This window comes from Cibotium barometz, chromosome 21 (assembly GCF_041138505.1).
Source record: "Cibotium barometz isolate CiBa-2024 chromosome 21, ASM4113850v1, whole genome shotgun sequence".
Taxonomy (NCBI): domain Eukaryota; kingdom Viridiplantae; phylum Streptophyta; class Polypodiopsida; order Cyatheales; family Cibotiaceae; genus Cibotium; species Cibotium barometz.
The window spans coordinates 48,535,039-48,546,404 of record NC_141066.1 but is presented as its reverse complement, the minus strand read 5'-3'; the positions used below and the strand labels follow the sequence as shown (position 1 = coordinate 48,546,404).

The following is an 11,366-nucleotide window of genomic DNA, read 5'->3' as shown; positions in this document are numbered from 1 at the left end:
GTTTCCACACCTGGTAGAGGCAGATCAAGCACTTGTTAATGTTCAAAGGATTGTGGCCTTCTGTGAAAGGCATGAAGCAGGTTGACATCAGTGATACAGATGAAATGGATGCAGATGAGCAGGCAACTGCTATCATAGCCCTAAATTTGCACCCCAACCTAATTCACTTGGTCACAGGGTCTATTTCCTCGAAGGCAGCATGAGTTGGAGCGGTTGTATGGAGCAAGAGCCAAGCACTCTCGGATTGCTCTCAAGGTCAAATTTTTTGGCCTATGTTTCTTCGAGTAGGAGAAGCTTAGTGAGTTCAACAGTGAGCTACATAGCATCACCATTCAGCTGGCCTCCATCGATGTGAAGGTGGAAGAGGAGGATGCAATTGCAATGCTTTTGAAAAGCATGCCCTGAGCCATATGAGAGCCTAGTCACGACATTTAAGCATCTTCCTGATCCTACATTGGACAACATCATTAGTGCCTTGCTTGATGAGGAGAGGAGCATCGAGGCAATGAGGGGAGACACAGAATCGTCATCGATATCCTCTCGAGGGTAGGCCCTATCCATGGGTCATGGTAAGAAGAAGAAGGTATCAAGTTTGATCAAGTGTACATATTGTAAGAAGAAGGGTCATGATGAAGCTCAATGCTTCTTGAATGATCCATCACTTAGGAAGCGTAACACTTGTGGAGAGATTGGCCATCTTGCACATGACTGCAGAAGCCTCGGGATGCGAAAAATTATGCAAGCACTTCATAGGATAACAAAGATGGAATCCTCTAGTAGGAAGAGGAGCCTGGATGCATGAAGCATTGGGCTATGGACACATGTTCTCTACACATGCAATGTAGTCTTGTATGGAGTGAAGATGAGTATGAAATGCTCATGGTGTGATACATGTTGGCATTGAAAGTGGGTGTTGGAACCTCTTCGTCTATGTAAGCAGGACATGTAATGTGTGTGAGTGCCTGGTAAAGCATGTGATGGCAACCAATGTAGTGTGTATGAGTGTGTTGGAGTCGGGGATATTAAACCCTAAACTTATTATGTATATAAGTAGACTCATAGTTTGAAGTGACTTTAACCTTTATGTGAATTCAACACAAGAAGTTGAAGGATAGCTCTCTCACTCTCTCTCACGTGTATCCCACATAGCACACATGAGTCTTTGCATAGCTTGAAAGCTCTCATGCTCATTCTTCTGATGCCTCTTTGGAGTTTTCTATAGGGTGTTTCCAATTTAGATAACACTGAATGGTAGCCAAGTCTGGCCAGATAGTGAGGAGTTATCATTGTGGTGAGCACCCGAGTGTTCCCAATTTAGATAACACTGGATAGTAGCCACGTCTGGCAAGATAGTTAGAAGATGAACTATGTAGACTTGGCACTCTGCCAACAAGTAGGATGCATGCTTGTGTGGGCTACAATGGAGCTAGATGACTCAATGGATTTGGCGTTGTCGAGCACTTGGGCCAGAGGCACGGTGGATTGAATGGGCAAAGTGGTCAAAGATAAGGCAGGGAAGGTTCTTGCTAATTATAGGAAGGTCCAGGTGATGGGTAATACCATGCTTATGCTCGCCATGGTCCCGACATCCAGAAATGTACTTGGACGACTATTGATGATGAGGCTCAACACAGAAAGCACAATGCCAATGTGTCTTACATGCAGAGCCCGTGGGATATTGAAAGTGACGTGCATGGCCATCAAGCAAAAAGATGGACCCGTGTAGAAGCTTCTTTCGGTGAAAACTCCAACACTTTGCTTTCTTTGATATTTTTGAGATAGGGATTCGATTGTTGATATATAACAATGTTGTCCGAAAGGTGAGGGTGAATGAGGTTGTGTTGTCTATGACAATGGAAGAATTTAGGACACCCAAGTCGGTAGGAACATGGAAAAACCACAAACTTGGGCATGGTCAAATGGATCCAAGCACTTTTTGAGCCTCCTGTGTTGGTGGCTTTTTGGCTTGCTTACTTGAAGCATGGTGATGTCAACAAAAGCATGAAAGTATTATAGAGCTTTCATGGCTTGGGATTGGAAGTTTGGATTATCGACGAGCAATGCTTACATTAGGCATGTGGTGTTGCTTTGACCTTTTGGGCATCTCTACCTTGTTTGAATAGCACAAATGTAGGCGAGTTTTGTGCTGTGGTGGAGGGAGATGCCGATAATGGTTGATTGAATCATTGCTTTGTGTGAAGATCTTTGTTTGGGTGTGTGGATCCGACTACTCCATGGACCACGACTGCGATGCACTTTTGATTGGGGAAGATGTAGGATTTTTCGATGGCATTGTCATGAAGTCCAAGCACACATGCGTGGATTAAAGGCTAGTAGCCCTTGTGAGTGTGTAGATATTAGAATTGTGATTCATGGATGGAAAGAGGGCTAGAAGAGCAAGAACGAATCGCAATGAAGAAGACGAGACAAGGTAAGACTAGATTGCAAGCTGTTGGCATGGGGTATGGACGTTCCGTGTTGTGGAATCAATGATCAAGAAAGCACAATCAGGCAGTGAAGTTCCAATGATCATGTTCTTGATGAAGTCACAAGGTCCAGGTGTATCAATGACAGTGCAACAAAGTAATGGCGATTGTGATGGAAAAATTAGTAAAATTCTTGCACTTTTAGACACCGAGGCAACTCATAACCGCTTATCTTGAAAAATTGGTGTAAACTTAACAAGCCAATGCTAAAAGAATGTGCTACTTATTGTGATGCCATAAGTGTTGAAATTAAGGACCAACATCAAGCAGTGCCCTGAAAGGACGACGCTCCACACCAGCTTCTAGCCTCCTCATCTCCAACATGCTCCTCATCAAGCTGAAACTGATTCAAAACCCTGCGGGCCAATAGGAGTCCTGTGCAGTAAGATGCAGCATAAGTTGAAGGTCACATTGAAGGCCATAGGAGGTGGCTCATGAGAGTAGGTAGCCCTGTGCAATAATGTCCTGGTTGGTAAATCGAACAATAAGCTGATCCTTGTGGGTAGTGGACTTTTGGCAGGCCATGCAGGCAGCCTCCAAGGTGTCACTGGAAACATTCTCCTTCTCCCATTTGACTAGATGCACACAGAAAGGGAAAGCCCACAACATAGAAAGGAAGGCTGTGCAGAGGGCGGCCAGGAGCAGCGTGGGTGGAGTGGTGACAGTGGCGAAGGTTTGTTTGCAAGGCGAAAAGGGTAAAAGAAAAGGCTCAACGGGTAGGGTTTTAATCATCGGCTTCAATAATTTGACACCATTAATTATTGTAAGCTTGAATGTTTGGCATCCAATCCTTCCGGATATCCCCTATGGAGTAATCCAGAGTAAAATACTTGGCTCCTCTTAACGCCAGTAACCTACTAGCATGCATCCTACTTAGCATGGCGCCAAGTCTACATACATTGTCTCCTAACCATCCTGCCACACATGGTCAACATCCAATGTCTAGGCTAGGAGCTGCTAGGTGTATGGGTGCTCCACACATTGGACCTTACAAAGTACAGCTACCCGTCGTCAGCACAGTGACAAGCGTGAAGCATTGGTTTCCAACACGAGACATTCATACCTCTTTACCTCTATGATCATTACAAGGGCGAGTAGCACACTCAATGCTTCTTTCTACGACACTGTAGCTTTAATTCTATATTGATAAATCATTATTGGTTCATCAATCTGAGGAAGAGGGGAATTCGAGAGGAACCTGCAAGGACATAAGTACAAGGTCGCATAAACTTTGGACTTCTCAATTAGACAAAGCTTTGAGGAGAGAGTCCACCGAGACTACATGCACCTCCTCCATCGTAATTATATTCATCAATCTACACAGCCCACATGTATTGAATAATTCATCAATCCCTCAAAGGTGTCTCCACCACCTAGAGTGAGGGATTGATAAATTATCTTCATTGATCTTTCTTCTACCTGCAAGCTTATTATTTCCTGAACTTTCAGCACCTCTCTTTCCTTTACATTGAAATGTTCTGCTCCACTTTCTGTCATCAACAATTTTTTAAGGAGTCGTCCTCCCACTTTACAACAAAACTTTGCAAAAAGAACCATTCCAACTCCAAGCTTCCTATTATATTACACTCCAGGCATGATGATGATGACATGGAGAACAAAGAGTCTTCCAGAAGAAATGTTATATGACTATGAAGAAACAAAATCAAGCAAACGCGAGGTATTAATTCAATGCGATTTGTGAATATTTATCGCATCAAAGAAAACCATCATACTGAAAATGCCAATGTGCTCAAACTAAAACCCCTTAGAAGTCTAAATAACTACGCTTTAGTTATAGTCATCGCTCAAACTAAAACCCCTTAGAAGTCTAAATAACTACGCTTTAGTTATAGTCATCATAAAAACTAATCCAAAAAACCCTTACCAAAATGGGTGGCAATTGCTCATTTTACAGTGAGTTTATCTCTGTTATTGGTGTCTTGACACTAGCTGCCTCACATGTGCAGGCCAAGAACTCTGTTAAAGCAAAATAGCACTCTGACCGATATTTAGAATGCAGCTTCCTTGACGAAGCATTAACAAAATTACAAAGCGCCCACAAATTGTCAACAAAAAAGGTGCTCCAGTTTGTTTCACATGGTTCTTTCCTTGAGGCTGTCGTAAAAAGCCCTTCATGACTGACCAAAGTCCTTCAAGGGACTGGAGAATCATTGTCAACCTTACACAAGCTAAGAGAAAGCAATAGCATGGCCCTCCTCTTCTGACTACTCACTCTTCTAACTCAATGATCTTGACAACAGATGAATCCCCCACTTTTTGGCAGACCACGATGCGATCATGAGGCTTAATAATTCCGGCCAATTTCCCATGATCCATTGCCACCTTCAGTACAGATTCATTAGTGGCATTGGTTGTTTCTGCCTGTAAAACCAGCAGAACCAGGCCATGTCAAATTTGTGCACAAGACATCTCCACCCATCTTTCTCATGCCAATCCTGTACAAACAGAAAGCTACAACTGGATTGAAAGCTGGCACTTACAGGATGCCTAGGATCAGCCAACATTGGAAATATCCCTCTGATAACCAAGCATTGCCTTGCCTGCATGATAAAGAACCAATCATCTATCAATGAAAAGCATCAATCAAAACACACAGAAACCCAAGAGCACCCAAGAGTCACATTCTTGTAGAAAATTCCTACAACAAAGCATGTGGACCATATTCAAGACAAACGGGCCACCATAATAGGCCACATGTGCTCTTTTCTTTTCACCAAAGCCATGAATAACATAGCTACGGAGCACAAAGACCTTCAAACAACACATTACAAATATACAAGACCATCTTAGTTAAGCTCTTAGTGAGCTGGCTTTTGAACACTAAAAAGACTATCACCATCCACAAAGCAAGCGACACAATGAACAGTGGAGGCAGAAATAGGTAATAATATCAACACAGACCTTCAGTTGAGGTGGGACAAAGACATAACAGCGACTCTTTGACAAATAGGAACAGTGTGTGACAGGCTCAGCAGACTGCAATTGCAAAGTTAGCGCATGGGTCACTGTTATAACCAAGCAGCCATTATACAAGAACGACACCATACTATTGAGGCTCGCACACGAGTGTAAAGGCTGCAGCTGAGGCACATTTTGAAACTGGCAAGAAGCACGAGTATAAAAGCAAAGGCGCCAGGGCGATTGGATATTGCCAATGAGGCGGCAAGGCAACTGGATGAAGCAGTATGAGTCTAGTGTGGAATAGGGTAGGAGCAAGTCCTTGGGTTGTAGAATAGTAGAATCCAGGTATATTTTGTATAAAGTCCCGGTAAATATAACAGGCAACTGTAGGTCATTAGCAGCAAGGGTCTAGAAGCTGTAAACCCGACAGCTATAAATAAGAATCATTGTTCCGTAGTAGAGAGATGGGAACTTTAGGATTTCTAAACTTTTGGAGATGCTTAAAGATAAACCTGAATTGTAATCTGAATATACTCCGTACTTCACGGAATTCTAACTGTAAACATCTTTTTATAATCAAATGGCAATCATTCAGACATTTTAGTATCTTGTTATAATCATGCACTTTGTCTTGTATTTTCCCAGTATGTGTGTGCTAGTTTAATATCCAATAAATCAGTAATTATTTCCGAATAATTGGGGATAAGAGGATTGACTGTGAAATCTGTTAGTCACCTCTAGTAAATTATCTTTGTTTGTCAGCATTCACTTCTCAATGAACCGCTTCAATGAGCTGCAGGCTGGCGATCCCAGAAGTTACCCTTTTCACTCAATCATGTTCTCAGGGTGGAGGGGATAGGAAGATGAGACACCAATGCCACATGTGAGTTCTGGAAAAGACGGACTTTTGGAAATCCTAATATTGTACTGGAAATAAAAAGCCAATAAGCAGACTGCAGATACTGCCTTCCTGGCAGAGTAAAACTCGTGCTGCTAGCATACCGATGTCACCACTCACATGCATTGCCACTGCTCACATTTGGTGATCCTGCTGGGGATATATATGTAAAGTCTCCCTAGACCTAGCCCTAGCACAATCTGACTAGAAACCACATAGGAGCGAGGCTTAAGGCTCACCTCCCAGCCATAGAGTCCTCTGGACTCAACCCTGAGCTAGAGGCCATAGCTACATCCTTGGAGAAGCTCCCCCACAATAAGACCTCAGTCCTGTTACCCGTACCACCAGTACTGCTGTCGTCGCGGTGAACATCCCTAATGGGTCATGCTCAACAATGTCAGACCAGACGATCTTAAAAAAATATGAGCCTAGGTTTCATGCTCAACAATGTTAGACCAAACAATCGTAAAAACTTGTGAGCCTAGGTTTCACTTATATAGGCCACTTGGCTTTATAATTATCCCCAATGCTTTTTGTAACGCGCGGAAGCTCTGGGAGTCTTTCTTTCAGCCCTAAACACTCCTGGAAACCATCTGATGCAAAACGCAGATATAGAGAGAGAGTAGAGAGAGAGAGATATGCTGGAAATTCAGTATATTGCTATAGTACAAAAAAGGGTACTCTGCTACAGCCCTAGGCTGTCTTCATAAAAGGGTGATAAACACCAAAATTCTGGTCCCTACTTGGATCCTAAGGGACTCAATCCCTAAAGGACTGAATGAGTTCATCAATGGGCATACACGCCTATTTATAGGCTATTGGATTTTCTTGGAGTGCTGGCCGACCAGCCGACTGGTCATAAATGCTTGAATCTGGAGCGCCTGCAGCCGCCTTGCCCCTCTGGTACAGCCGACAACATCTGTATGCAGCCAACAGCACCAAGTCATGCAGCCGACAGAGTATCCACGTCCTTCTCCAAGTCCAACCTTGGCCCAAAACTATAACATGCTCCTAAACTCTCGTCTTTTTTTGGTTGCCTCTGCTGGACTAGCTGAGGAACTTGTCCATGGGCATATGTGCACATGACATCCCCCTCTGCTAAACTTTATGACAGGATTCCAACCTGCTCTTGGATGACTGTCATCATCCCATTCTTTTTCCCGAAGTCCCTCTGTCATCCATCCATCCTTGGCAACCCTTTTCTCTGAAAGCCCGGCCTATTCTCCAAACCACTCTGTCACAGACTAAGATCTATGCATCTGGTTCCATCAAGTCCACAATCCATTCCTGCCCCGACTCTGAACACCGTCTTGGTCTTCATTCCTGGGAAATGAGTCTAGCAATCTCACATCACCCTTGGAGGATAAACCTCCCTTGGGACCGTTGCCCGTGAACTTATCTGGCTCAGAGGACTGCCATCCCCTTTGGCTTTGTGGAACACCACCAACAAACCTCTTGGGAGCTCTTCCCGATCTGTATTCCTTGCCTTGGGCTTCGTATCCGTGTACTTTCCTGTACCTTGGACCTGTACACTATCATATGGGACTGAATCAGTGTTTAGCTTTGCTGAGCCTGATGCTCTGATACCAATGTAATGCACGGAAGCTCTGGGAGTCTTTCTTTCAGCCCTAAACACACCTAGAAACCATCTGATGCAAAACGCAGATATAGAGAGAGAGAGAGAGAGAGAGAGAGAGATATGCTGGAATTTCAGTATATTGCTATAGTACAAAAAAGGGTATTCTGCTACAGCCCTAGGCTGTCTTCATAAAAGGGTGATAAACACCAAAATTCTGGTCCCTACTTGGACCCTAAGGGACTCAATCCCTAAAGGACTGAATAAGTTCATCAATGGGCATACACGCCTATTTATAGGCTATTGGATTTTCTTGGAGTGCTGGCCGACCAGCAATCGGCCAGCCGACTGGTCATAAATGCCTGAATCTGGAGCGCCTGCAGCCGCCTTGCCCCTTTGGTACAGCCGACAACATCTGTATGCAGCCGACAGCACCAAGTCATGCAGCTGACAGAGTATCCATGTCCTTCTCCAAGTCCAACCTTGGCCCAAAACTGTAACATGCTCCTAAACTCTCGTCTTTTTTTGGTTGCCCCTGCTGGACTAGCTAAGGAACTTGTCCATGGGCATACGTGCACATGACATTCCCCTCTGCTAAACTTGATGACAGGATTCCAACCTGCTCTTGGATGACTGTCATCATCCCATTCTTTTTCCCAAAGTCCCTCTGTCATCCATCCATCCCTGGCAACCCTTTTCTCTGAAAGCCCGGCCTGTTCTCCAAACCACTCTGTCACAGACTAAGATCTATGCATCTGGTTCCATCAAGTCCACAATCCATTCCTGCCCCGACTCTGAACACCGTCTTGGTCTTCATTCCTGAGAAATGAGTCTGGTACTCTCACATCACCCTTGGAGGATAAACCTCCCTTGGGACCGTTGCCCGTGGACCTACCTGGCTCAGAGGATTGCCATCCCCTTTGGCTTTGTGGAACACCACCAACAAACCTCCTGGGAGCTCTTCCCGATCTGTGTTCCTTGCCTTGGGCTTCGTATCCGTGTACTTTCCTGTACCTTGGACCTGTACACCATCATATGGGACCGAATCAGTGTTTAGCTTTGCTGAGCCTGATGCCCTGATACCAATGTAACGTGCGGAAGCTCTGGGAGTCTTTCTTTCAGCCCTAAACACTCCTGGAAACCATCTGATGCAAAACGCAGATATAGAGACAGAGTAGAGAGAGAGAGATGCTGGAAATTCAGTATATTGCTATAGTACAAAAAAGGGTACTCTGCTACAGCCCTAGGCTGTCTTCATAAAAGGGTGATAAACACCAAAATTCTGGTCCCTACTTGGACCCTAAGGGACTCAATCCCTAAAGGACTGAATAAGTTCATCAACAGGCATACACGCCTATTTATAGGCTATTGGATTTTCTTGGAGTGCTGGCCGACCAGCAACCGCCTGCAGCCGCCTTGCCCCTCTAGTACAGCCGACAACATCTGTATGCAGCCGACAGCACCAAGTCATGTAGCCGACAGAGTATCCACGTCCTTCTCCAAGTCCAACCTTGGCCCAAAACTATAACATGCTTCTAAACTCTGCTCCTACTGGACTAGCTGAGGAACTTGTCCATGGGCATATGTGCACATGACACTTTTATAATCTTTTAACCCTATAATGTCATGTGCATGCACATGAACATGCTAATCCTTGAAGGCCAACAGATAAAGATCAGATTTAGGACTTGATTATGGAGCTACAGCAGCTAATATTGGCATGGAAGATACTGTGGTGGGACCAGGTGGCTGTTGGCCAGCAGATAAAAGACTTATCAAGAGGCTGTTGGCAACAAGAATTGTTGTGTCCAGGGAACTGGCGATAGCAGGTCGGCCAGTCCACATATGCTTCCAAGGCCTATACAAGGCAGGCGGCAGGCACAAAGCTCAATGCTAGACATCTCCCACCTATTTGGGTATTAGGTCTTCATAGTCACAAGAAATGGCCGTTTCAGCCCCTAAAAACACGTTCCTCCGTTTCGGGACCCCATCCGTTTCCATGGTTGTTTCTCGTTTCCCAAGTGATGTTGTCACAAGAAACGGCCATGTCCAGGGAACTGGCGATAGCAGGTCGGCCAGTCCACATATGCTTCCAAGGCCTATACAAGGCAGACACAAAGCTCAATGCTAGACATCTTCCACCTATTTGGGTGTTAGGTCATCATAGTCACAAGAAATGGCCGTTTCAGCCCCTAAAAACACGTTCCTCCGTTTCGGGACCCCATCCGTTTCCATGGTTGTTTCTCGTTTCCCAAGTGATGTTGTCACAAGAAACGGCCATTTCCACCCCTAAAAACTCGTTTCCCCGTTTCCATTCCTCAAACATTTCCATTCCCATTTCTCGTTTCTGGTGACTATGTAGGTCATAGACTAGGTATTGCTACCTTTTGAAGGGAGACTCCTAGAGCTTCCGCATGTGACATAAAATTACTAATAAAAATGCCTCCACTTATAAGCCTCTTCCCACACTAGGGATACCTCCCCAATAGGCGCCCGTGTCCGGCCTCCAACTTGACCTTGCGCTAGTGTCTTGGATGTAACATCCTTCCCCACTTAAGGACCATTGATTTCCTCAACAATGAAGCCGGGGAACTGGGATTTGAGATTCCTCACAGATTCCCAAGTCTCTCAGACCTTCCCCTCCACTTAATCAAGTACTCATCATATGTAGAACGTCATGAATACTTAGTTCGTTGATCCAGAACCACTTCGGGTTCACGTGGAATATACGCGGTTCATTCTTCCTCAACTAATGCAGGAATAGGAACCATCGTATCAAAATCACCTAATCGTGCTTTCAATCCACTGAAATGAAAGACAGGATGAACCGTAATCTCTTGATTCCAAGTTCAAGACGGTACGCAACATCACTTATCTTTCTTTAGATCCTAAACGGACTGCAAAACCTGGAAGACAACTTGTAATGTTTCCCTGTACGCATACTACTGGAATCTTTAGGTATCCTCAAGTACACCCAACTACCAACCACCCAACTACCAACATCAAAGACACTCAAAGATCTTTTTTGGTTAGCGTAAGTCTGAGCTCTCGATCCTGAGCTGTCATTACTCTCTCCCTAGCAAGGTATCCTCAAGTACACCCAACTACCAACATCAAAGACACTCAAAGATCTTTTTTTGGTTAGCGTAAGTCTGAGCTCTCGATCCTGAGCTGTCATTACACTGTCCCTAGCAAGGTTGAGCACTTCCTACATATCTTGCAAGAAATCTCTGGCTTGCCAATCTTGGATTTTACTCAATTCAATGGCGATCGGTGAATGCGATTGAAAACCGTACATAAGCATAAAAGAGCTGAAGCCTGTTGCCAAATGCTTATTACTGTTGTACGCAAGTTCAAGTTGTCTAAGATACATTTCCCACTCCGACTTGCCGCTTTGAAACAAAGGCCTATAGCATATCTTTCAAAGTTTGTCATGTGCACTCTGCACTGGGGTACACGTGACACACTGGCATGATCATCAATG

General features: G+C 44.6%; 1 protein-coding gene across 2 annotated transcripts in view; it reads right to left on the bottom strand.

Annotated features, from left to right (window-relative positions):
• Positions 1-4,289: 4,289 nt before the first annotated feature.
• The window catches only part of LOC147627288 (pyruvate kinase 1, cytosolic-like), a 33,891-nt gene continuing 26,814 nt past the window's right edge, over positions 4,290-11,366 (bottom strand). For both annotated transcript variants that reach the window (XR_015268479.1, XM_086815920.1), the window contains exons 16-17: positions 4,988-5,047; positions 4,290-4,868 (exon numbers count right to left, since the gene is read on the bottom strand). Coding sequence is in view for 1 of the 2 variants with exons in the window: in XM_086815920.1 (XP_086672046.1) it covers positions 4,716-4,868; positions 4,988-5,047 (213 nt within the window). In the remaining variant the exon portion in view is untranslated. The remainder of the gene's footprint in view (positions 4,869-4,987; positions 5,048-11,366) is intronic.